Below are 27,125 nucleotides of genomic sequence, written 5' to 3'. Positions count from 1 at the left end.
TGTAGAAATCCCAAGAGGTGAAGAAGATATGTTTTGGTGATTTTTTTAGCCCCCCTTTTTGTGTGAAATGATTTTTTTTAACTATTTGACTAAAATCTGCATTGAATTAGATGCATATTTGCAGTTTGCTTTATATTCATTATCGTTGACTTTTTCCACCCAGTGCGTTCTTTTTCCACTAAATGCGGGACAATTCCGTTTTTCAAGGGACGGTTGGCAACCCTAGTCTTTGCTGCTGCTAGGAGAAGCTAACCCAGATGGAGAGCTATGCTACAACGAGCTGAGGCTGTTTATAATTAGCATCAGAAACCTGATGTGTTACCAGGACTAAAAGATGCTTCACTGTCACTTCAAACAGTCATTCATTATCTAAGGTTTGATTTTGATTTTAGGTAAGCTTACATATCACAAAAAATGTTTAACTTATGGTAAAATGACAGCATATTTAGATTCAGCTAGTCGTGGATCCCTTTGAAAAGACAGCCAAAGCTGTAGATGTGTGGTTCTGTTGAAGGGTTATAAACAGTTATTATATTGCATGCCGTAGGTATTTCTACTGGCTACTTTTTAGAAATCGAAGTCACTTGGTCCCAGAGGGAGAAGCTACCGGCTAGTCTGGAGTGGGCGATGGAGGCTACATTCGCACTGCAGCCTGAAGTGACCTAAATCCGATTTTTTGCCTATATGCGACCTGTATCTGATCTTCTCATGACAGTCTGAACAACACAGATCAGATTTTTTTTGCAATGTGACCCAGACCACTTGGTAATGTGGTCCTGAATCCGATACGAATCTGATCTTTTCAAATGCGACCTGTGTATGATCAGCCGGGTAACATTTATCCCACCTAAACGCCATTAAAGGTCATTATTCTGTGTCTTGCTACGCAGAAGCAGGAAGAAAAACAACCATGGGGGACGATAATGCGGAGAGAAGTTTTTGTTTTAATCTTCTTGAAAAAATTGAGTTTTTAAGGTCGGGGAAAGATCTCTAGATGCGCTCCATCCCTATTATCCACGTTTACTTCCGTAAAGACAGAGCACGCTTGCTTGTGAGGTCATTGCGTCCTCTACTCCGCATGTGGGACAATTGTGTTGTATGGATGCAGTTCACACAGGAGATCACATACAAGTCGCATATATCTGGAAATGTGAACGGTCTAAGGCCTGCGGTGTGACTGTAGCCTAAGTGTATGCTGACTTTCCTATAATAATCCCAACTTTATCAAAACTCACGCTGCTAATCCTGTTATTGGAAAAAAAAAAAAGAAAACAAGCAGCCCACAAATAATCAGACACAAAACTAGATGAAAACCTAAAAAGTGAAGCAGGTTTCGTAGAGCCATGATGAAAATTATTTTAATTTTTACCAGAACATAAAAGCAATTTAAAAAGTCATGAAAATGTTTTATTCCTGTTTCATCCAATCTTTTTTCCCCTTTGCTTCTATATGTTTGCACAGGTCACCCTATGGAGTGACTTTTGTGCCTTTATTGTTGAAAGTAAAGAAAGCATTTTGTAAATAAATATCAAAAAGAAAATTTCAATCCAGAAATGAAGCTTTAAAAGCCTTTTCATGGGGAAAAAAAAAGTATTTCGGGTATTTTGATATTCTATTTTATATTTTATTTTATTTTATTTAAATTTTTTTTTTTTATGTTTAAATTTTCAAATTTCTGTCTTCAGATTCAAATTTCAAAACTTAATGTAAGAAAAAGAGGATTTGGATAAATAGAATAAAAATTTAAAATCTGTAAAACAATAATAATAAAGTGTAGAAAAATAAACATTTTAAATGATATAATAATAAAATAAAACAATTTGAAGAAGAAATACAACCCAACATAATAGCAAAGTCACTCTTTTTGATTAGGATGTTTTTCAAATTCTCGTTATTTTTCCAAATCTCTTTTTCAGACTGAGTTTTATGAATTGGATTCTTTAAAAATTCATTCATCATTTTCTTCAATTCCATCCCAATCTAAACACTCCACCAATAAAAAAACTTTTGCCAGCTTTCATGCAGACCTTAGAAATGCATTTGCCAGAAGTGAAGAGAATGCGATCTGTAAAATGCAATTTCAAGAGAAGGAAATTTGGAAACTTACATTGAATAATTTAAAAAATAAGAAAACAGCAGTTACTCTCAAAAAAGTTTTTTAAAGTCCATTTCTGTATGTCACTTTTTTTCAAATATCAGTTTAAAAAATGGGTTCATTGTTTGTAACAATAATTGAACAAACTTCACTCCATACTTTATTGTTTAACACTGTCGACACAAGATAATTTTTCATTTGTAAAGAACCACCTTTTTTTTTTACACTTAAAAAACCCCCCCAAATGTTGAGAAGAGAAATAGATTTTAAAAATACAGGCTTTCTGATTGGCCGGTTTATCGTTAAGCCCTAATCTCCTTAATTTTGAACAGAGTGAAAATCGGTCAATACTTAAACAAAGCCAGTCCGATCTTCCGTACCTCTGCAAAGGTCATTAAATAAACCATAGTCACTAGTTTTCATTGCTATTTAAGGACTTTATCATGCATAAAACAAATTCTTATTGTTTCATTGATATTGTTCAATCTATTAGAAATTAAATAAGTCTGAAACATTAAAGATGTATTGTTATTAAATAATAGAAGTCAAAAATCATAATCAGAAAGTCAGACTTTTTATGCTTGGTGAAAACTGATATTAGTGCACGACTTTAAAACAAAAAAAGTGAAAAACCTGCAGTATTTTTAAATATCTTTTTTTTTATAATCAGTTCTGTATTATTTTAAGTTGAAGTTATTAATAGCCACAGGATTCAGACATCTGGACTAGATGTTTTAGCTTCAGCGTATGGCTGACCGCCATCACTCCAAATGATCTACTGCAGGTACGATACTGACGGCGCATAACCCTTCAACAGAACAGAAACCCCAACCTGTGAATTTAAATGGTAATGAATTAATGAAGAAGCTCCTAAACGAATTTAGCAGATGAACATTACGCACTAAAGCTGCAATAAAACAAGGCTAATATAAACTAACGCTAAATACATCTCCTATAATTTTGTGCCGTAACACTTAGTTTAAATACAAGTAATAACAGACGAGGAAATAAATTGCATATGACATAGATTAGGAGAAATCGGCTACATAGCTTTGGCTAAAATGCTACAGCACCACAACCTCCACCTGGTTCAAGCACTAGGAGAGAACCACCAGGACAGCTCTGGTTTGATAGGAGCGCCACCCAGTGGTCAGACCTGCTCCTCAGAAAAAGGCTCGTCTCTGATAGGAAGGCGGCGCACCCCCTCCCCAACCCCAAACATTTAATTAAATGTTTTAAGGGGTTAAACTTGTTACCTGGAGCCCATTAAAGGTGAGTTTCTACTTTGTTGTTCTGCTTTGAGATCTTTGATAATCCCATAAACACCAGAACGTACTGAATCCCAGTACAAGGCTCCTTTCTTCTTCTTCTTCTGATTCTGTCTGTACTCCGACATGCTCCCTCGATTCAGCTTTGATTTCCTTGGCAGCCCTGCTGATAAAAAACAAGAAAACAAAGACCTGAGTCAGATATTATCCTCCCAAACCTCAAGTGGCGCCGTAAGCATCTGTGTGACCTCACAGAGTTGGTTCTTTTGCGCTTCCAGCAGTCGGGGTTGAGCCTTTTCTGCTCGTCGGCGAGCGCTTTGGCCTGCAGGGTGAAGACGCGGCGCTCCTCGCTTCGCATTTTCTTCCACTGCTCCCCCAGGAGGACACTGATGGCTCTGCAGCACAGACGCGCATGCTTGAACACATGTGTTCCAACAGCGTTCATTCTGACACACTCATAGGTTGGAAGGGGCTAGTTAAAGTCACGCCAAAAATCCGAAGGAGGATCAGTAACAGGAGGTACATTTCACAGATTATTTCCCTCATTTGTCTGTTTGAGCACAAAAAAAAGCCATTTAAAAGAACGCAGCAAAACCTGATCTAAAATTAGAGACAAATGTCTTATATTGAGGGAATTCTCCCTTAATTTTAGAGGGCAAATAAGATAATCTGCTAATGATATGAGGATTTAAATAGATTTAAATCTATTAAAATAAGATAATAGAGTGTTTTTTTTTTCATTTGGAATGTAATCCTTCTTGGTTTTCTCAAATTAAAGACAAATTATTTCCAGAAAAATTGACTGGAAGTGAATTTAGTTCCATCATAGTTGGAAGCAAAGATCACATGTTGTAAATAGAAATTTAAAAAAAATTGAATCAATAAATAAAACATTGAAAAACTGAAAAAGTTTTGGAAAATTACTTTCCTGTTTTCATATATTTTTTTCTATTTTTGTTTTCATTTTTTTTTTTTTTACTGATTTAATATTTTCAAATGTATTTTGTTTTTAATTTCTCTTTTTTAAATTGAGTTTTCTAGTAGGGTTTGAAGTAAAAAAAATGAAAATATAAAATCTGTTAAAACAAAAAGAAAACAAAACATTTGAATAAATAAAATTAGAAAATTTAAATGATAAATAAAAAAAATAAAACTAATTGAAAGGATAGAACCTAAGAAACAGCAAATGTTCATTTTAGGAGTAAAATTATTTTTTCAAATTTCCATTTAATTTTTTTTTTTACATTTTATTTTCCTTTAAATTTCCAGTTAAAAATTATATAATAATTATAAAATAATAAAAAATATATTTTTGAAAAATATGCTTGTTTTTAAATATCAATTTACAAAACATATTCTTTGATTGCAACAATAATGGACCAAAGTTCACTCCATAGGATCACCTAGAGATCTACTCTGAAGCTGTTCTTGCAGTAAGCAGCTTGTCTGCAAAAGCATTTTTCACACAATAACACTATAGAAATAAAAGACTCAGAAGCTCCGCCCACCTGTTATCCTTGCCGGGATACATCTGTGTGTACTCCACCCTGAACTTCTTGGCGAACAGCATGAAGGCGTTCATCGGCCGCTTGCATTTACTGGGCGAGGCGCTGCTGCTGCTGCTTTGAGCTTTAGCTTTAGCTGCTTTCTGCTGTCGAGGACTGTGGCTGTCTGGAGTGTTTCCGTACAAAAACAGTTTCATTTTACATTCTGAGACATAAATCAGTGGATATTCATCAAATCGTAGAGTTTTAGAAGTATCTGTATAAATAATCTAAATCAGATTTATTTGCACAATGAGTGCATGTTATGGAAGCCCATTTCCGCCTCATGAAAGTAAAAAAAGACAAATAGAAAGTCATAATTTCAACTTTCAAAATCATATTTATGAGATACAAAGTCATAATTATGAGATACAAATTCATAATTTCTAATTTTGAAATTCATAATTCAGAGATACAAATACATAATTTTTATTTGAAATTCATAATTATTAGAGAGAAATTCATAATTTTGACATTCATGGTCCTAATTATGAGAGAGAAATTCCTAATTTCGATTTTCAAAGTCATTATTTTTACTTTGAAATTCATAATTATGAGATACAAAGTCATAATTTTACTTTGAAATTCATAATTATGAGATATAAATTCATAATTTCAATTTTATAAGTCATAATTATCAGATAGAAATTCATAAATTCGACTTTTAAAGTCATAATCATGAGATACAAAGTCATTATTATGAGATTTAAAGTCATAATCTCGACTTTCAAAGCGATAATTATGAGATATAAAGTTTGAAAGTCGAATATCTCATAATTTTGACTTTGAAAGTCAAAATTGTAACATTATTATGACTTTCTATTTGGCATATTTTTATTATAATGGGGCGGAACCGGGCTTCCATAATGTGGACAAAAGGATTAGAAGAGGACCTGGTAATGTTTCTCTTTCGGGGGAAACAGCGCCCCCGCTGGACTGTGACGCATGTCGACGTCTGGCCATGCTGCTCAGCAGGTAGACGGCAGAGGAGTCCAGAGGGGTGAAGTCGTAGCTGTAAAAGAGTCACATTTAAAGCAAGGAAAATCGGATTTAGAACATTTCCGACGCGTCGGGATGGAAGCTTCTGGTTCCTACTGGAACCTAAACGCAGCATAAAACAACATTCACCTTTTAAATGTGTCAAACACCAGTGAATCCTCCGTATGCTTAGCATCTCTGTGTCCAGGAGGCAGGCACGTGTCCCCCACCTCCATTTCATAGCACGGTATCCCATAATGCACCACGGTCAAGCTGGGATAAAAGGACGACCATCCTGAGAGAAACAGGAAGGGTTTAAATCCTGAAGCTGTGAAAGTGGATCTGTCCGCCTGACGTTCGCCCACCTTTGCTTTTGACGTAGAAGGGGTGATCCAGGTGGCAGCGCGCTGTGATCGGGGTATGTCCAAACACCCCGGGGTCAAAGGTTAGCTGTAAGACGGCCTGACCGGAGGACACCGTCTCTTCATGCTCCACCAGCTGCAGGCCCTCGGAGCCGTAACTCTGTGGACGGGATTGTAAAGGGGTTGTACCATCTATCTACTGCCGATTCACTGCAGCCGATAAACACTGGAGCTGTACCTTCAGGAATCTGGACCGCTCCTCGTCCGTACGGTCCTCCTCAGCAGAGCCCAGCTCCTCAACGCCCTGCCAGCCCACAAAGGAGCCGCTGTGAAAGCGCAGGCGAGTTCCTGATGATGGAGACGAGCAAAACTTCACTCTACATATGGCTTTAGGTCAGGAGAGAAGAGTTTAATGTGTGCGTCTTTCTTTGACATTACGGGATGAGGGAACATCACAGTTTTTATCGCAAAAGGAAGATGAGGAAAAATACTTAATTTAATTAAGAAATCTGAACTTCAGTTAGTAATCCTCGCCTTTTTGCAAAACCAAATACAGGTTCGAACTGGTAATCTGTGATATCGGGTAGACTGTGGGCCGGTCCTAATTTCAGCATGTGAGGGCCGGCCCTCCTTAAATCATACCGGCCCAACACTTCCTCTCCGGCCGAAGCTCCTATCTGTGACAGTAAATAACGCAAGGAGCTTAAGAAGTAATACAACGTTAGCTACGTAAATGATGCATGCTGTATATATAGCTCTTGACAGTTGGTATATGGTGTAATTTTCTATTTCTTTAAACTGTAAAATCCTTGCAACAGTCCAAAATTATATTAAAACTAAAATGCTTTCTTTAAACCAAACTACGATGTTCCTCTTATAATTGGCGAATTTATCTTTGAATATTTTGCTAAAATATGTTGCGGTGCATGATGGGGTTTTGCATCTAAATGCTAACGTTGCTCGTCTTACGTGCATCGTTGCCAGGTTGGGAAACATCCCAAGCTGGCAGTTTAGGATTTAGATTTATGGCCTAAGAGATCAATAGACTTTGATTCAAATTGGGTGAGATTTCGTATGTCTAGGCAGTTTATGAAAAATTTTTGGGCTATAAAACGGGAGTCAGTGACATCTGGCTGATGGGGTGATGGTGGACGTTACGCAGCAGCATTCACTGTTGCGTCCGTGTTAATAACCAAAGCCAGTAAAACCGCATTATAGAAGTCTTGGTGATGGTTGCCGTGTGATGCTGGAAGATCGATCAGTTAATATACAATGTGGGATGAATAGCTGAGGTCTAAAGATAACAAACCATCGGCTGGTGACATGGTGCCAGTAAAGAGGTTAGAGTCAATTATAAAGTATGAAGTTCCCCCTGATTTTATGCCTAATATTTTAGAGGGGATTCCTTGAAAGAAAATAAGAGAAAGAAAACAAAACCGTAAGAGAGGATGGAAAGAGGGACACTTAGAAGGACACGAGGAATAAAAGGGAGCAGGGGCGCAGGTTTGAAGGAGGACAGGACAGATCAATCCGAAGGAAACACAATGAATGAAAGAAAGGAGGGAAGTGAGATAGGATACAAGGAAAGGAAAGAAGGAAGGAATTAAAAAAGAAGGAAGATAAGTGGAGAAAAAAGGGGGGAGAATAAAAGAGTGGCACTAGGAAGGAAGGAAGGAAGGAAGGAAGGAAGGAAGGAAGGAAGGAAGGAAGGAAGGAAGGAAGGAAGGAAGGAAGGAAGGAAGGAAGGAAGGAAGGAGTTCCTCTACCTTTCAGAAAGCAGTGCCAGGCTGTGGGGGGGCAGGAGAAGCTCCAGCCCATGTCCTCATCATCAGACAGGGAGGACCTGGTAGAGACGGCAGAGCCGCACTCACTGCTGGTCTGCAGAAGGAAGCAGCCGTCAGAAAGGAAGGAAAAAGCTGCTCGTTACTGAACACAAGGTGAAGCCGGCTCTACCCTGCTGCGATGTCGTTGTCTGCTGTGAACTCTAGATGGCGACGTGCTGCTCAGGAGAGCAGGTGGAGGACGGGCGTAGGAGTGTAGGTCACTGCTGGTGCTGGGGATGCAGACTGCAGGGGAGCTAAAAAATGGAAACCAACAGGCGCTGTGATTCATGGGAGAAATTTAAACAAGGTTCTATTTTCTGGCATTTTCTGACAATAATTTAAAAGGACTAAAGGTCTGATGATGGCCTCAGATCTAATGCTTCAGTTAGAAGTAATACCTGATTGGGCCAGCAGATGTCGTCATTTCAGATTTTCATAGACTACAGCAGGAAGCACCAATCAAACGCTTCTAACAAACAGTACAACAATTTACTCAAGGATTTCTCATCTATTTGCTAGCGTGTCCAAACGAATCTCACATTGAACGATCGTGGCGACCTTCTCATCATCCTCTGGATTTTAAATCTTCCTACTAAAAGGCGACTAAAAGATAGATCACTGTGGCTGCCATTTATTTATCGTTATAGTAAAAAATCAGAGCTCAATATGAAAGCTTTCCCAACCTGTCTGGTAACAGGGTTTATACAGGAATGAGTAACTCTAATTTAATGCTTTTAATGCTCTTAGAAATAATTTTAATGCCATCAACAATACTCATGACTCTTATTTTAATACATATGTGTAAATATATATAACATTGCAAAAGCCTGTCGACAGGCTGCAGCCATGTCCAAATTCCTCGTTTTCCAGTCACTTTGCATTTTTCAATAAATATCTCATATATATCTGATGAAATAGTTTTTATAAACGTTTTTCTTTTTTTAATAGATTTTAAATGCCACGACAATCACATTTGATACATTTTAATGCCAATTAAGGCCTTAATTAAAAAAATTATAATTTACTGATTTAACTTGTGGAAACCCTGGGTAAAGAAGCTCTGGTAAAAGAGCGATTTCAGTCAGTAGCCTAGTAAATGGGAAAACCTCTGCCAGACACCATATTGATAACCCTCACGTAGAAATGTTTTAGTTCCACCTGGTTTAAAATCTATATAAAATCCTCTTTAGGGAATCTGTTGCTATCAGATTATTAGTCGATTAATTGAAATAAATAATCCAAAGATAAACCAATTAGCAAAATAAGCATTAGTTGAACTCTTAATGTAAAGGGAAAGTGGCGACTTTGTGCACTTATGGTAGCATCACTTGTTAAATATGGAGTGAAATTTGTTCCAGTATTGTTGCAAGTGATGAATGTATTATGATATGGAGATTTAAAAGAAAGAAACAACCTAGAAAATAAACTTTAAAAGGTTTGAGAGTAATTTTGCATTTTTTTTATATACATTTTTTTTAAATAAATTTTCTTTACAAATTTTACTTTTTAATTTTTTGTTTTTTCAGAAACATTTTCTCTTTTATTATGTTTTCCAGATCACATTCTCTTCACTTCTAGGGGCGGGCTTTCCTATGGCGTGAGGAGCAAAAATGCCTTGGATATTAGCAATATTATTAGGCTTGAAGTGAAGAGAGATTGATTAGTGAAATTAAGTTAGGAAAGAAGGAATTTGTTAATCTTAATTTGACAAATATACATTTCCAACAATGAAATTGAAAAAAAAAATACATAAAGTAAAAATATATGTAATTAAATGAAATCAATGTATTTGAAAAACAAAATCTAAAAAATTTGCAAAGTTAACCTGAAATGGGCTCTTTGCAACAATAACGGAGCAAATTTCACCCCGTAGTGTGAACTCTCCCATTATAATGCAGGTGTGAGGCTCCCATTGCACATGACCCTCTACGGTAAGTTCTTATTCCTTTTCTGGAGGAGCACACTAACCTGCTGTGAGGAAGACCCTGTAGCAGTGGGCTCTGAGGTCCGGTGGCGATGTGGGCCAGCTGCGTGAGCCACAGCGTCTCCGGGGGCTGTGGGTCGGCGCGCCGCTCCTGGTGCGACACACCCAGTTCCAGCTGGTAAACGGGCGCCGGCTCCAGTTCCTCCTGAACCTCCTGTAGATCCGGCAGGTCGTCTGGGAGAAGAAACCAAACGCAGGGGTTAGAACACCGCTTGTGAGGTTTGAATTGCTTAAATTAAAACAGTTGTGTTGTTGCCCGTGTTTAAGATACCGTATTCCATGAAAGTGTCGCTGGTGGGGAGGCTGGGTGAGGAGGGGAAGTGTTCGTCACAGCGTAGCGGATCATGAGCCCGGTTCCCATCAATGTTCATTATCCCTGGAGGAAACACAAAAGTCAAGCTGGGTTTCTGCCACAAACAAACCTCCATGTTTTCTATATAGGGGATGTGGGAGGATTTTGTAGTTATGTCACATAAAAAATATAAACTAATGAGTTTGATCACTCATACCATCAGCAAGGTTTAGTGGTCTGAGAGGTTCACTCTCAGATAAAGAGTTAAATCCATGCAGAATGGGTGATCACAGAGATCTGCTTTCTCTTTAGGTTAAAGGCACACTATGCAACATTTTTCAGTTAATTAATGTGTTCCATAACGTTATGGATGATTAAATGAGTCATTTCAGGTTGAACAAAGGTATTCTCGGCCGCCCTGGTGGTCTGTGGGGGAAATACTGCACTTGCAACTGCAGGAGCACCGACCCGCATCCACAGGCTCAGAAGTCTCGTGAGAGTCAGTCTTGCTTTACGGCGAGAACTGCTACACGCCCCCAGTTAAAAGCATTCTCGTTGCTAGCACAGTGGCGATCTTTGTGCAGTTATGCTACGTTCACGCAGCAAAAGCAGCAAAATCGCGTCTGCTGCTTCCTTTTTGCTGCTTGTACCAGTTAGTTCTGACGCGCGGCTGAAGCAGCTTTGCTGCTCTGGCTGTGCGGTGCAAAAGTGTGTCTGAGGCGCATTGGGCGGAGCTTCACTATCCTTTCTCTGCCTTGCAGCTATATTTGCTGTGATCAGTGGGAATAAAGTAGTTTTAATATGTGTTTAAGTGAGAAAATACACCTGAAAACGTAATCAGTGCCGTCAGTTCATTCAGATTATTATCCTGCCTTCAATATTTTTTCTGTCGGAGCCGCTCAGACCCCCACATACCAGGGATGCGCCGAAAGTAGGGATCCCTTCATCAGCAGCGGTTCACCGCGGCAGCTGGTAGGTGTTTTTCATCTAAATAATCCAAACTGCATATTCTGCCGGCAGATTTCTGCATTTTAAGTTAATTTAGGCGTCAATAAACTGTTTAAGAGGAGAGATCATCAGCGCTGTGTCTCTCTCCCTGCGTTAAACGCACCCGACGCGCTGCTTCAGTTGCTCAGACGTGCTGCGCCTGGTGCTCAAAACGCGCCGCGGGACCTTTTGCTGCGCCTTGACGCGCGTCAACCATTGACTTTGCATGTAAACTCGCTGCTTCTGTCGCGCCAGCTACGTCCAGTGTGAACGCAGCATTAGTCATTCGCTGCTAAGCTCAAAACAACCGCGCCGGGCTTGACGGAGAAACCAGGAGAACAGCTGAGCATATTTACGACAGTGCACTTTTATTTCGCCCTCTGGGGGGAGCCTCGCTGGAAAATCAACACCGGTTGCATAGTGTACCTTTAATTTGTCCCTCCTGACATGTTTTTTGCCATTTTAGGTTAAACTAAAATTAATTTCAGGGTAAAATGCTAATAATCTACAATGAAAAGGCCGGACTGATAACCTGAGAGAGAGTTTATGTTATCTTAGCCTGGCTTTTATCTCAAACTAAGTCATTTTATTTTATTTCTATCCTGATTTAATAATTATAATACGTTTATCTTTTTGTTTTTTGTATTATTTTGCATTTGTATTATAACATTATGTTCATTTTGTTTATCTATTATTTAGTTTCTTGCAATAGTTTGTATTAATCCTACCTGATATTCAAATTTATACTAATTCTATATTTCTTCAAATTCTAGTTTTTGACATAGATGTTCCTACCTCTAGGTCTAGAAATTTTATATCTATTTATGATTCTGTTGTTACTAGGTTCGGGTTTTTTTTTTTCATCTGTTTTATGCTTAAACCCAGTTAGAAAAGAACTTTGATTTCTTCTATAAATAAGGGAATATATTTTTCAAAAAAATTGTATTTTTATTTTCATATTTATTTATTTAAAATCAAATTTATTAAAGTTTTACTTATTGAAATTAGTTTTCTTTTATCAAATTTATGTGTTTCAGATTGAGTTTTACAAATGTCATTCTCTGTAATTTTGTGATTTTTGAAGTGAATTGTAAAATCAGAATATTAAATTGGCGGCTCTTACAGCCTCGTGTGTCGGTACGAAAAACTGTCAAAACATTTCTTAAAGCTAGTGCATTTGCCATTGGTTAAAGTAGGTAAATAAGAGGATCTGACAAATGAAGGAAGATTTATGCCCTTATAATAAGATAATTACATAGAATGCACATAAAGAGGATATTTAAGTTTTTTTTCTAATTTTAAATGAAAATCATCTTATTGTATTTCTAAATTACCTTACTGATCTGCTTAGATTGAGGAGAAATGCACTTAGCTCCAGAAAATATTGACTTATCTTACTTCAATTTCCATTTTTTGGGCATTTTTTCAGTAATGGGACCATAGTAGGGGACCTGGACCTGTTCTACAGAGGCATTGGCCCCTGTTGGCCCCCATCTAAAACCTCCCATGAATACATTTACTTCATTTTATATGTAAAAACAAATAAGAGTAAAGTAACTATATGTTTTAAGGGGGTAAAGAGCTAAAATATATTGGGAACATTTGGTATAAATGAAGTTTGTTTGATTAAATGACAGGAATATTAGTTATTCTCCCAAAAATGTCCCCACATAAGCTTCCTGTAAGGATGGACCCTTCTGGTTTGGACATGTAGTTACCTGTGGATTCACTCTGAGGGTCAGTCTGCTGCATATTGGTCCTGGATGGTGGGTTTTTAACCTCCCAAACCATGATGTAGCTGAAACACAGAGCTTTAATATGTTAGGGTGCTGGATTCAGGCTTTAAAGTCAGAATCCTTGTTTATAAACGTCCAGCTCCAGCGCGCATGCGCACTTTAAGCTCCATTCATTCAACATAAAGAAAGACAACGATAAAACAGTTTAAATAAGAAGACAAAAACTATTTATTAAACCCTGATGATGGTGGGATATCGCCCGCTGTCAACAATCGGCAAAAAATGTCGAAAAACGTCCGTTTAATTGAAACTTCAGAGGAAAAAAAAGTAGAGTGAAACATTGTCGCGTCGACTGAAAAGAAAACGACAAAAATATGATTACATCAGACTAAGATCGGATTGAAAGTAAGCTTCGGAGAGGGGAATAAGGGTTCGGCTGGTTTTTAAATGGTTGAAACATTGTTGCGTAAAATCAACACCGCAACAAAACAACTAACGTCAACAATAAAAAAAAAAAAAGCTTAGCGAGAGCGAGCTGCGAAACTGCATTTAGAGCACAAAACCTTCGCTGACAGCTCCGTGTTTTTACTCCTCTAACCAGTTTAGAGGTAAAAATGTTCAACTCTGTTAAGTATTCTCAAATTCAGCGTTTTAAAACAAGTCAATGGCTTCAATGAACTTTTCTCAACTCACCAAAACAGTCGACTTGTAGGGAAAAGGGGGGGTTGTTGTAAACAGAATGTTCTAGTTATCCTATTGGTCAGAGGAGCTGTCAATCACAGATAAAACCGATTCTTATTGGTCAGCTGAACGTCAGCTCGTGCGCATTAGTTTTTCTTTTTCTTTTTTTCATTTCTGCAATTAAAAACACTGGGTGGGTGAAGGATGGTTTTAATCACGATTAAAACACACTTAGCTTATCTAAACTTTTAATGTGGTACTTTAATTTAGTGACATAAACAGACACTTTGAGTTTACCATTGTGTTGTTAAATAGAACTTTATTTATCTCAAAAAATAGAAGGTTACTGTCCTTCAGCGGATTTAATTATTATATATATATGATTCACCCTGGTACTTTTAAAAATGTCAGGAACTGCATTGTTTACTGTATGTATTCCCCAAAATACACTAGTGATACACCGGTAATAAACATTTATTAAAAAATAAAGAAGGGTAAAAGATATACAATATACGCACATATAAAATATTAGGTTTGTAAGGCTGGAAACAATATATCTATAAATGGAAATGGTATTTAATTTCCTTTTTCCTGTTTATAAAACACAGTAATATTTGAATGCAGCCACCAGGAGCAGTAGATCCCCATTTATAATTGATGTTAACTTTATTACTTGTAGGAGCTATTTCTCAATTTTTATTTAATTCTTAGAATTTGGATTATTAAGTGAGATTTGTTATTTAGAATAGGATTTGTTTAGTGATTCACTTAATTAGCTATTTGACTTTAGCTTTGGATGATGGTGTTTCACAGTATAAATAGGTATGTCTTAGGTAGATCAAATTGCATGGGGGTGGCCATATAGTTTTTTTTTTAACCAGTTTTCACTCTCAGTCTCAATCAGTCAGTCAATCAAAGAACAGGTGCAAGAATCAGAGTGAGAGCAGTAGAAGAATCCTGTGAAACATGTACCCTTGTTTGTCTGTATGGAGAATAAAGCAAGCAAAGAACTGGATTTTGACACTTTTTTTTTTATCTTTTTGGACTGCATAAGCCAGAATCCACTGTGCATCAGGTGGCTATTTAAGTAGAATTTCAAAATTCTGCTTATTCTATCTCTATTCTCCCACTCTGCAGAATCTGTTAGTTCAATCTCTAACGTTATGCTCTCTCTGATTTTTCTCATAGTGGCTTTGCCTCGTCTTTTCCTGTTTGGCTGTGACACCATCCTGGAGAGAAATATCAGCTGTGCTACTGTCATCAACACCTTTGTTTCTAGATGTTGGAGACCAGCCTGTTTTTCCAGTGTAGTCCTGTTTCTCTGACTGTGACTGGCTGGATGTGCTCTCTTCATCCTCTGACATGGGAGCTGGCTCGGAGCTCGTCTGCCTGGCTGTGTTTCCTGGAGAGGGCCGCCTTTTACAGTTGTTTTTTGTATCTCTGCTTCTGTCTCCTTGAACCCCAGTCGGCTTTTAGACAGATGGCTGCTCCCACTGAGCCTGGTTCTGCTGGAGGTTTCTTCCTGTTAAAGGGGAGTTTTTCCTCTCCACTGTCGCTACAAGCATGGTTAGTGTGAGGGATTGCATTCGAGTGAATGAGTCAATGCAAAGAAAACTTTGAATCAATTTGACTGGATGATCTGGTGAACTGTAAACTGCCTTGAGATGACATGTGTTGTGAAACGGCGCGATAGAAATAAACTGAATTGAATTTTGAATGTTAGTTTTGTACAAATAGTCACTACATTACTAATAATTTATAATAAAAAATCAAAAATATTTAATTGATTTTAAAAACATCACTATTGTTATATTAATTTCTGTGTTGTAGACTTTATTCTAGCTTTTATATCACAATCCAAGCGACTATTGCGAGCCACTTCCGGTGTTTCAATTTGAAGGCGTAACGGAAGTTGCAGGGTATCGCGATAATTAAAGTTCCCGCAGTGAGATTGACATGTTGAGGACGCTGCTGATTGGTGGGAGGAACGTTGGTCGTTTGGTGCATGGCGCGTGTTTTGAAGCTGCTCTGCTTGTGGAGAAATGTCCTGGGCCGTGAGTAGTGAGGAAACAGGAAGCGATTCTTGTGGGATGGAAGAGGGAAATAGTGACAATGAAGGTTGGAAGATAGCAGCATCAAAAAATGAGAAAAAGCGGAAAAAACAGAGATCAGTTAAAGGGGAATCTAGTTCAGAACAATCCAGTGATGATCAATCCATACATTCCACAGCACAACAAAATGAATTCAAAGTCATATTCAAAGTCGTTAATCAGGCAGACTCTTTTACAAACTGGAATCCGGTTCACTTAACAAAAACCATCAATAAACTTGTTGGAGAAGTCAGAGGTGCCAGAATTCTGTACAGTGGAGACCTGCTAATTAACTGCAGAGACAGCGCCCAGCAAGGCAAAGCAATACGTATTAACAAAATTGACGGGATAAGAGTTCAGTGCAGCCTAATGGAGAACAAAAAGATCAGCAGGGGAGTCATTGGAGGAGTTCCTCTGAAAATTTCTGAAAAAGAGATTCTGGAAAACATAAGCGGTGCAAAAGTAAAAGAAGTAAAACGGTTAAAAACAACAAGAAACGGAGAAAGATCTGACAGTTTATCTGTACTAATTAAATTCGAGGAAGAGCAATTACCAAGCAAAGTATTCATCGGTTACATCAGTTACAATGTCAAAATCTACAATCCACCACCATTGAGATGTTTCAAATGTCAAACATTCGGACACATTGCAGCAGTTTGTAAAGGGAAACAGAGGTGTGGAAGGTGTGCAGGAGAACATGAATATGGTAAATGTGGAAAAGAAGCTAAAATAAAATGCTGTAATTGTGGTGGAGAACATACTGCTGCTTATCGCGGCTGTGAAGCAAGCAAAAGGTCTGAAGAAATAAAAAAAATGAAATTTGAGCTTGGAATAACTTATGCTGAAGCTGCAAAAAGGATCCCATCTCAGTCAGAAAAACCCAAACCTACAGTTCAACACACGGCAAATTTCAAACCTCTAGAGAAATCTCCAAAAATTGATGAAGACTCACTAATTGTTAAAAAGACAAATTTTGTTCTTTTCATGGTGGAAGTGATTAATTGTACTGCTCAGACGACAAAAAAAACAGAAAAAATCAAAATAATAGTGAAGGCTGCAGAAAAATATCTGGATGTTAAAGATATGAACTGGGAGATGGTTGGAAGCATGATGGAAAGACCAATGGGACCATCAGAAACTGGCAGAGGTACGATGACCTAGAGTAAATTAAAATTATACGGGCAAATGTAATTTAGTATAATTTAGTATTATGTGGGTTTAAGTTACACAGGTTATTTTATTGTATTTTTTTTTTTTTTTTTTTTTTTTTGGGGGGGGTGAATCGTTTCCTGTTTCCTTGCTTTACTCCATATCAGTTGGTGGCGGTAATGCACATTTCACAAGTTTGCCAACCGCCATAAAATCTCATAAGAAGAAGAAGAAGACATGTTGAGGACTGTCGGAGGCGCCGCGTTTCCTCGTTGTTGTCGCACATAAACTTAAAAAAAAAGACAATTTTTATTTTGACGTTTCCGTGTCTTGTTATTTAGCATAAATGCCGACTTCTTCGCGGGTAGCTCCGGGGTTGTTTGCCTTCTGCGCTCCTTGGTGAGTCTTTATTAAACTTCTCTGATCATTTGCAGTGTTCCTCTCTGCTGAACCGTTACACTCCACCTGCTGCTCTAACTGACCTCTGGCTCTTCTTTAAAATATGTTGTCTGCACTGTTAATGTTAGTTACTGTAGTGAACCAAAGTTGAAAAGAGCTTCCGAGCCAGAGCAGCTGACTGAGAGTTATTCTGGTCCATCCATGATTTTTGACTCTTGCTTCCTGCTTTTATAAAGCTTCCTCTGCTGATGCAGAAAGAAGCAGAAGGGAAACTCCACCGACTTCTTAACATTTATTTCAGTTATTAGGAAATGTGCGCTCATGAAAGGACTATTGTGTAGTAATTAGTCATTGCTAATCCAAATACTCAGTTTCCCCCCATTTTAGCATTCTTATTACAAATATATAAAGTTTTTTGTTTATCTGGCTAAAGTTATCATTTCAAACAACAAATATATGTAAAATGACAGTTTGGCTCAATCTGTTCAATGACACCATATCATCATAGCGAGCTCAAATATAGTAAAGTAACAGTCAGTTTTGAAAACTTTGATTATCATAACTTAAAGACAGTGATGGTGAGATCAAGCTTCATGTGAAAATGTCACCACCTACTGGTGGAGTGCAGAACTACAGTTAGTAATATAATTGTTTTTTGCAATATTGTTTTTGTTCATTTGAAATAGTTAATGTTTGGTCTGTATAATAAAATCTTTAAGTTTTTTTGTATGTAAAATGTCTTAGAAGAAAACAGTAATTGTAGGTACACAGTTGTTCTGCCATTTAAGTGGAATAAGCTCGAGCAGACAGTGAAAGTTTGCTTGTGCAAATTGGGCAATGATGAGAAAATGCAAGGTGTTAGTCATTTTTATTTAAACATAATAGTTTTTCTACAGTTTGTGGTTTTAATCCTTTTGGAAGTTATGTGTTCAACCAATCTTCTGGTTAAACCCACCAATCTATTTTTTTGTGTGTTTTTACCAATCTATATTTATACTAGTGTAGGAGCCATAAATATAAGATGCTTTGATGTTTGTTTGTCTGATTTTATAGCTGTTATGGTTTTGTTTTTATTGGTTGGTTTGGTTGTTAGTTTGTAGGGGAATGGATCAATTAGATTTGGGAGGAGCTTTGTAAATGGGCATATTAATCACCTTTGGGAGTGTCACTGGCAGAGAGTGGGTGAATGGGCCGCTGTATTTTTGGTTGACCGCAATGCAAATTACTGTAATCTATGTTTTGACTAGTTATATTTTGGAAACATCCTTTATACCTGTGATGTGAATCAAGTTCACATCAGCAACATATTGATCTCAGCGGATTCCTTTTTTATTTTGAACGAGCACGTCAGACAAGGAACAGCCCGACCTCAGCCTCTCAGCAGCTTTTTTTTGTTTCCTGAAGTTGCTGCAATAACTAGGAATACAAATGCAAATTAGTCACATTAACCAAAATACTAGATGTGTTTTATGAAAACTTTTAAAAGTCTTAGGTGGGTCCTGAACCAACAACTCACAGATTGGAAGTCTATCTGGCGACATATTAAAAGATTTACTTATTTATATTATACATTTAAATTTTTTATCAGTGGCTTGATCAGAGTTTGATCATTATGTTGTTTAATCCAACCAAACTAGTTTTAACCAACTAGATTGTTTGGGGGAAAAAACACCAATCTATTCTTAGAATATCCAAACTTTATCCAACTCTCCTACAAACTCCCACATCTTGACTGAATACTGATGCTTTAAATGCCTGCCGAAGTTCCGGCTATAAAAAAAAAAATGTATAGATGAAAGAGTGCCATATATGTGCAACTTAATCCATGTTGTTTGGGGTTTGATTCAGTCCACGTCTTCTACTGTTACCCCGAAATCCCACATACTCCGTCTGCGCTCCGCTCCGCTACGCCCCGCTGCGCTCCAGACCGCCTGCACAAAGCAAAGCCTAAAGCCGCCGCTGTCCCCTCCGCTCCGCTCTGAGTTCCTTGGAGATCGTAGAGGGCATGCGCGAGATGAACCAGGGTTTCAGCGGATCATTAAAAATAATTACAATTCATAATTCTTTTTTTTAATCAAGGCCTTAATTGGCACTAAAATTAATTAAATATGTTTATCGTTGCATTTATGATTCTTTAATAAAAATGCTTCTAAAAACAATTTCGTCAGATATATTATATCGCTATTAATTTGCGTGGAACTGTTTATAAAGCCGTATGTTCGGAAAGGAAGCTCCAGGCGGAGAAAAAGCTAGAGAATATATATACGTATATATGTGTGTGTGTGTGTGTGTGTGTGTGTGTGTGTTTACATACATACAGGAGTCATGGAACTGTATGAGGTGCCCCCAGGGACATAAATCAGAATTAACTTGCATATACACATATTAAATTACACTCTTCCATATAATATACTGAAAACCTCACACAAACACTAGTAAAAAGCTCTCACATAAACTAGTGAAAACATTTACCTCTTATATAATCTACTCAAAAGCTCTCATACAAAGTAGTGAGAACTGTTCATATAAACTGGTGAAAAGCTTTACCTTTCATACACACTACTAGAAAGCTTTCATATACACTATTAAAAAGCTCTCATATACACTACTATAACGCTCTCATATACACTATTAGAAAGCTCTCATATACACTATTAAAAAGCTCTCATATACACTACTAGAAAGCTCTCATATACACTATTAGAACGCTCTCATATACACTATTAGAACGCTCTCATATACACTATTAGAAAGCTCTCATATACACTACTAGAATGCTCTCATATACACTATTAGAACGCTCTCATATACACTATTAGAAAGCTCTCATATACACTATTAGAACGCTCTCATATACACTATTAGAACGCTCTCATATACACTATTAGAAAGCTCTCATATACACTACTAGAACGCTCTCATATACACTATTAGAACGCTCTCATATACACTATTAGAACGCTCTCATATACACTATTAGAAAGCTCTCATAAACACTATTAGAAAGCTCTCATATACACTATTAGAACGCTCTCATATACACTATTAGAAAGCTCTCATATACACTACTAGAATGCTCTCATATACACTACTAGAAAGCTCTCATACACACTACTAGAACGCTCTCATATACACTATTAGAAAGCTCTCATATACACTATTAGAACGCTCTCATATACACTACTAGAAAGCTCTCATATACACTACTAGAACGCTCTCATATACACTATTAGAACGCTCTCATATACACTATTAGAACGCTCTCATATACACTATTAGAACGCTCTCATATACACTATTAGAAAGCTCTCATATACACTATTAGAAAGCTCTCATATACACTATTAGAAAGCTCTCATATACAATATTAGAAAGCTCTCATATACACTATTAGAAAGCTCTCATATACACTATTAGAACGCTCTCATATACACTATTAGAAAGCTCTCATATACACGATTAGAACGTTCTCATACACACTATTAGAAAGCTAAAATATATGGTCCCCCTCCTTTAATTTAGGCAAACATTGCTCAAATATCACCGAATCCAGATGGTTTGTTGTTGATGAAGAGAGGAATATACACAGTTTAAGATTTGCAGCTAAATTAATTTGTTTCCATATTATGGAACTGCTATCAGGCACTTCCCATCATCTTATATCAGTAATAAAAAATTATAAATACAAATTTGGTATTTGGTGACTTGACTTTTATTTCTGTCAGGCTGAAGTGAAAAAACTTGGAAAGAGACTGATTCTCTTGGCGTTTAAAATAACAACACAAAACAGCATAAGAAAACCGCATTTATTTTTTTTATTTTACAATTTTGTAAACAACAGCGGCTGATTAAACTAAATGTCTCAACCTTGTATAATTTTACGACTTTTTATGTAACCAAGAAATGATCCGAAAGGCGTGGGAAATGATCAGATCCGCTTATCTGGCTGCAATGCGCGGCGCGCTCCCGACACAGGTGGAACAGATTTTCACATGGGAACAGAATTTCGCACAACACCGGAAAAGGATCTCTGTTGAAGCAAAAACATAAAAAATAAAGTCGAGTAATGCCCATGCTTCTGTGAGTTGTTTAGCGGATAGCTGAGCATGAATCAATAATTTTATTTGATACAATTTCGGCCGGAGATAGCACAAAATGTATGGAGCTAGCCAGAATGACCTCCGTTTAAAACAACTTCCGGTGTAATGACGGTCCTTCCTGTTTCACTGAAACACCTTCCGTTTCAACTGAAATCCGCTAATAGCTTTTCAGTAGTGTGTATGAGAGCTTTCTAGTAGTGTATATGAGAGCTTTCTAGTAGTGTATATGAGAGCGTTCTAATAGTGTATATGAGAGCGTTCTAGTAGTGTATATGAGAGCTTTCTAGTAGTGTATATGAGAGCTTTCTAGTAGTGTATATGAGAGCGTTCTAATAGTGTATATGAGAGCGTTCTAATAGTGTATATGAGAGCTTTCTAATAGTGTATATGAGAGCTTTCTAATAGTGTATATGAGAGCTTTCTAATAGTGTATATGAGAGCTTTCTAATAGTGTATATGAGAGCGTTCTAATAGTGTAGGCTATATGAGAGCTTTCTAGTAGTGTATATGAGAGCGTTCTAATAGTGTATATGAGAGCTTTCTAGTAGTGTATATGAGAGCGTTCTAATAGTGTATATGAGAGCTTTCTAGTAGTGTATATGAGAGCGTTCTAATAGTGTATATGAGAGCTTTCTAGTAGTGTATATGAGAGCGTTCTAATAGTGTATATGAGAGCTTTCTAATAGTGTATATGAGAGCTTTCTAATAGTGTATATGAGAGCTTTCTAATAGTGTATATGAGAGCTTTCTAATAGTGTATATGAGAGCATTCTAATAGTGTAGGCTATATGAGAGCTTTCTAGTAGTGTATATGAGAGCGTTCTAATAGTGTATATGAGAGCTTTCTAGTAGTGTATATGAGAGCGTTCTAATAGTGTATATGAGAGCGTTCTAATAGTGTATATGAGAGCGTTCTAATAGTGTATATGAGAGCTTTCTAGTAGTGTATATGAGAGCGTTCGAATAGTGTATATGAGAGCTTTCTAATAGTGTATATGAGAGCGTTCTAATAGTGTATATGAGAGCGTTCTAATAGTGTATATGAAAGCTTTCTAGTAGTGTATATGAGAGCGTTCTAATAGTGTATATGAGAGCGTTCTAATAGTGTATATGAGAGCTTTCTAATAGTGTATATGAGAGCGTTCTAATAGTGTAGGCTATATGAGAGCTTTCTAGTAGTGTATATGAGAGCATTCTAATAGTGTATATGAGAGCGTTCTAATAGTGTATATGAGAGCGTTCTAATAGTGTATATGAGAGCGTTCTAATAGTGTATATGAGAGCTTTCTAGTAGTGTATATGAGAGCGTTCTAATAGTGTATATGAGAGCGTTCTAATAGTGTATATGAGAGCGTTCTAATAGTGTATATGAGAGCTTTCTAATAGTGTATATGAGAGCGTTCTAATAGTGTATATGAGAGCGTTCTAATAGTGTATATGAGAGCTTTCTAATAGTGTATATGAGAGCGTTCTAATAGTGTATATGAGAGCGTTCTAATAGTGTATATGAGAGCGTTCTAATAGTGTATATGAGAGCGTTCTAGTAGTGTATATGAGAGCTTTTTAATAGTGTATATGAAAGCTTTCTAGTAGTGTGTATGAAAGGTAAAGCTTTTCACCAGTTTATATGAACAGTTCTCACTACTTTGTATGAGAGCTTTTGAGTAGATTATATAAGAGGTAAATGTTTTCACTAGTTTATGTGAGAGCTTTTTACTAGTGTTTGTGTGAGGTTTTCAGTATATTATATGGAAGAGTGTAATTTAATATGTGTATATGCAAGTTAATTCTGATTTATGTCCCTGGGGGCACCTCATAGAACTGTGCTTACAGCTCCTTCATATTTCATGTACACTAATAACTTGTGTACATGGTTCTTGTTGATGGCATTACAATCATTTCTAATAGCATTAAAATAGCATTAAATTAGAGTCACTCATTCCTGTATGAACCCTGTGAGCGCTTAATTTAATATGGCATATTAAAAAAATCCCACCATCATCCAGCATATGTTCAGTTTCTGCCCAAATATATATATATATATTTGTAGATTTTTGTAACAGAGATAAGGATAATTCAAAACTGCTTTTTTTTTTTATTAACTTGTTCTCTACAACAAGCATCTCTTTTCATTCCTGTAATAAGAAGTTTCTTTTGAATGGATTTGATTAAAGTTTAAGTCCCTCGGTATAAAATAAATATTTAATATATATTTTATATAAATAGTTTGGATCCAATCATTTAAATAAACGGTGTTAGTTTTTTTTTTTTCATTTTTGTGAATTGTGCTATAATTTCTAGTCACCAATCTGTTGCTACTATATTTTAATTTGACGAACCGGAATTTGTCGAAGTTCCTTTTCCTGTTTGGTGCGATTGCAATTGCGGATCTTGACCTGGCCGGACCGGAGCGGAGCAAAAAATAGCTCGGCTCCGTAATTTGTCGGTGACGGACGGAGAAGACGTACGTGGACGGAGACGTGCGGAGGAGTAGCGGTGGATGTGGAACAGCTCTCATTGATTTCCATGAAAGACAAGCGCTCCGCACGACGTACGTCAGCGGGGCGGAGCGGAGCGCTGACGGAGTATGTGGAATCTGGGGGTTACTGCCTCAACTACAGAAATGTTGGGAAACCCCATTTTCCCTCATTTTTTTAGGTAGAAAGTTTTTTTCTTTTTTTTGAAAATCCATATTAGGAACTGTAAGGTTGATATTTATTGGGCAGCCAAATATCACAATATATTTCCATATCGTTTTTTTCCCACACCGCTCCAAAAAGTTTGAAAAACAATCCAATGGACTTTGTTTCCAAGTGTGAAGACGTTGTGCTTCCCATCCAGGAAGCTTTTTCAATTCCAAATGTCTGGAATAGCGTTGAGTTCGAGGTTTTATACAGTAGCCCAACAAGCCCTTGTATTTGTTTAGAAAACATGCAAATGGACCAGCATATCCCGGACCGCTATTTATATGTGAGAAGGAGGATTTTAAATCCTATTCTGGATTTAACAGGAAGCCAGAAGAGAAGCTAGAATAGGAGAGATATGATCTCTTTTTATTTTAATCGGAAATCTTGCTAAAGTATATTTTTATAATCTTAAAGGTTTTCTATTAAGATGGTTTCTTTGTTTTTCATTTCTGTATGTGCACTGATTGGCCCCTCATTTAATCAGCCTAGTTTCCTTTAATTTTGGGAGTGGTGATGTGAAACTGCTGCTGATTCGTGTTTATCAAGATAAGATCAAAATGTTGTGCGTCAACTGACAGCGTTGATTCTAAAAGGAAAAATGGGTTTAGGTCAAAATCGGGTGTGTCGGGTGTTTCAGAGATCCTTGATCTTCGACTCATAATGATTTTCTGGTTATTTCAGAATAGATTTTTCACTTAACTTTGGTTTTAGCTCTGATGACTTGTGCCTTGATTTGGACTTTAAGGTTTTTCAAAAAGTATTACATCATTTATATGGAGTGAATTTTGCTCCAATATAGTAGAATAAAAAAAAAAAAAAGTTTTTTAAGTGTAAAGTTAGAAATAAATGTAATCCAGAAATTATATTTCATAATTAAAAAAGGGTTTGAAGGTAAATTTGCGGTTTTTCCTAGATTTTTTTTTCTCTTCACATTCTCTTCCCTTTCTAGGGGAAGGTTTTCCTCTGGAGAGAGGAGAAAAGACGTATTTCTATTAATCTATTGGAGAATTTCATATGCAACAAAAAAAAAAAAAAAAAGAGAAAAATGCAATTAGTAAAACTGGATTTAAAAAAAGAAATTTGAAAATGTAAACTTGGATGCTATAAAATCTGTAAAAAAAACAACTAATTTTTGAAAATGAAAATAACTTGAGGAAAAAATAAAACATGAAAAAAAAATCAAAGTTACACCCAAAATGTGTTTTTTAATAGAAGTTTTTCCAAGTTTAATTTCTGGATTGCTCCCCCCCAAAAATTATCTGTTAACTAAACATCTTATTCACTTGCAAAATTAATGGTTCAAACTTTACTCTATATAATAAACCTACCAGGCCAAATAATACCGTAAACGTAAAATATTGATCCACAGAGTTGATTTTTAGTTCATTAGAGTTACAGGGATCGCTTTAAATCTAAATTATAGGGCAAACTGTCTGAATAAGTTTTGCAGGAATCTAAAAGGAAAAAAATTAACTCGTCCGTGCTGTAGACTGAACAAGATTTTAAATCTGGATTTTGAGATTTTTGGAATCTAAGGCAAAGAAAATTCCTGCAATAAATGCCAGATTTAAAAGTGAAAAAAACTATTGTGTAAAATCCTCCAGTAGAGCTTTAAAATCACAGGAATGCCTGTTGTTGCTCACTCCAGATGAGGTGGTCCGATCCTTGCTCTCCATGGCAACAAGGTGTTTGCATGATTGCAGTTAATGATTCATTGGGTGTTGTTGTGTCCAAGCTAGGCAATGGACAGGCAGCAGATCCAGGTGAGCGACGAAGAGCGCCAAGTGGCCCGGGACGAAAGCCGCAACAGGAGGAGGAGAAAGAAAGCCATCACCTCTTCCTCCTCTGCCTCTATGGATCAGATCAGCGTGGAGTTTGTGCTGCCCACGGTGGCGCGGGGCGGGAGCAGCCCAGACTTGCTGCTCTTGGAAGTGGCCGGAAACTGGACCGTGGAGCAGGTGGGGATGCTCGGTGGTTTAGGAAACGAGACGCTCGGAGGCTTGTTTTTAACCTGGACCGTTTCTGGCCTGCTTCTGTCTTCCAGGTTAAAGCTCAAGTTTGGATGAAAGCGGTGTCTTTAAACCTCTGTCCTGACTTCTACCAGCGCTTCTCTCCTGACCACTGCATCCTCCTCTATCAGAAGAAAGGCACCGTTTGTGAGATCTACGACAAGCATCAGGTCTTCCAAACACTGGACTGCATTCGCTACTGGAGAGGTAATGCTTACCCTTAAATCCACAACTACTTTTATCATGACTGATTGATGAAAAATACTAAAACATGTTTCGATTGTATGGAGTGTTTTTAAGTAGCCAATATCTTACCAGCTGCAGGCCGAAGCCGTGTTAGAGAAACAGACAAATTATCATTGTATCATACCTTTTAAACAGAATAAAAGAAAAGCTAGTTTGATATAAAACAACGATAAAAAACATATTTGGTGCTCGGTAAGATGTATTGCACCAAACAGTAAATTTTTTCTTTATTTTCTTGTCGGCCCAACAGAATCTATCCTCTCAGATTTTAGGCTAGCTTCCATAAGACGTTTAAAACAGAGCTAAGTTACTTCCGCACTGTCATAAAAGTCAGAAATAAATATGATGTCTAATGTGGCTAATGCGTGCTATCATTTCTATAGGGAACTGCTGTGAAGCAGTTTTTGTTAAAACGACATTGTTCCTGGTCAGCTCCAGACAAAGTGTTGCAGAGTGCTGCATTTAGGTTACAGGAAATGAGAGGAAGTGCGGAATGTCAGCAGAAACACTTTGTTTGCCCCCAGAGGGATCTGGAAAAACTTTTATTGAAATAAAGTTACTCATTTCTGATTCAAAATGGTTTAATTCAGATTAGAAATTCTCCTTATTTAGCTAAAGCAGGTCACCATGGAGGTTAGCATGCCTTTCGTCACATAAATTAGCATCTTTGGACACTCCATAGTACTCTGAAATCT

The 27,125-nt window shown here is 37.1% G+C and overlaps 2 protein-coding genes across 4 annotated transcripts in view; one reads left to right on the top strand and one right to left on the bottom strand.

Annotated features, from left to right (window-relative positions):
* Nucleotides 1-2,748: 2,748 nt before the first annotated feature.
* LOC119781412 (HMG box-containing protein 1-like) lies at nt 2,749-13,793 on the bottom strand. Of its 2 annotated transcripts, XM_038281850.1 has the most exons (13): nt 13,763-13,793; nt 13,052-13,131; nt 10,326-10,430; nt 10,039-10,228; nt 8,201-8,324; nt 8,014-8,125; nt 6,486-6,595; nt 6,251-6,407; nt 6,036-6,180; nt 5,801-5,919; nt 4,872-5,034; nt 3,617-3,758; nt 2,749-3,529 (listed from the first exon to the last, which is right to left on the bottom strand). In XM_038281850.1, the coding sequence occupies exons 2-13, from the start codon at nt 13,122-13,124 to the stop codon at nt 3,503-3,505; spliced, it is 1,467 nt and encodes a 488-aa protein (XP_038137778.1). In that variant the 5' UTR covers nt 13,125-13,131; nt 13,763-13,793; the 3' UTR covers nt 2,749-3,502. The 2 variants fall into 2 exon arrangements, with proteins under 2 accessions (XP_038137778.1, XP_038137779.1); XM_038281851.1 differs by lacking the exon at nt 13,763-13,793 and having other exon boundaries at nt 2,749-3,526; nt 13,052-13,747.
* Nucleotides 13,794-17,229: 3,436 nt separating this feature from the next.
* The window catches only part of pik3cg (phosphatidylinositol-4,5-bisphosphate 3-kinase, catalytic subunit gamma), a 32,169-nt gene continuing 22,273 nt past the window's right edge, over nt 17,230-27,125 (top strand). Inside the window, exons 1-3 of one of the 2 annotated variants that reach the window (XM_038281938.1) lie at nt 17,230-17,388; nt 25,915-26,133; nt 26,220-26,391. In XM_038281938.1, the coding sequence (XP_038137866.1) occupies nt 25,918-26,133; nt 26,220-26,391 (388 nt within the window). In that variant the 5' untranslated portion in view covers nt 17,230-17,388; nt 25,915-25,917. Of the gene's footprint in view, nt 17,389-25,910; nt 26,134-26,219; nt 26,392-27,125 lie in introns of both variants that reach the window. The other variant, XM_038281939.1, reaches the window with a different exon arrangement.

Source organism: Cyprinodon tularosa, unplaced genomic scaffold (assembly GCF_016077235.1).
Source record: "Cyprinodon tularosa strain WSP-4 unplaced genomic scaffold, ASM1607723v1 ctg177, whole genome shotgun sequence".
Taxonomy (NCBI): domain Eukaryota; kingdom Metazoa; phylum Chordata; class Actinopteri; order Cyprinodontiformes; family Cyprinodontidae; genus Cyprinodon; species Cyprinodon tularosa.
Note: the sequence above shows the minus strand (reverse complement) of the source record. Positions and strands in the feature narration are given on the sequence as shown.

Bases quoted from the DNA above. Each gene is read 5' to 3' on its own strand.
- LOC119781412 (XM_038281850.1), bottom strand. From the start codon at position 13,124: ATGGTTTGGGAGGTTAAAAACCCACCATCCAGGACCAATATGCAGCAG. The intron at 8,126-8,200 runs GTAGAGCCGGCT...TTCCTTCTGCAG, and splicing joins GACAACGACATCGCAGCAGG to ACCAGCAGTGAGTGCGGCTC. The intron at 3,530-3,616 runs GTGAGGTCACAC...GTTTTTTATCAG, and splicing joins AGCGCAAAAGAACCAACTCT to CAGGGCTGCCAAGGAAATCA.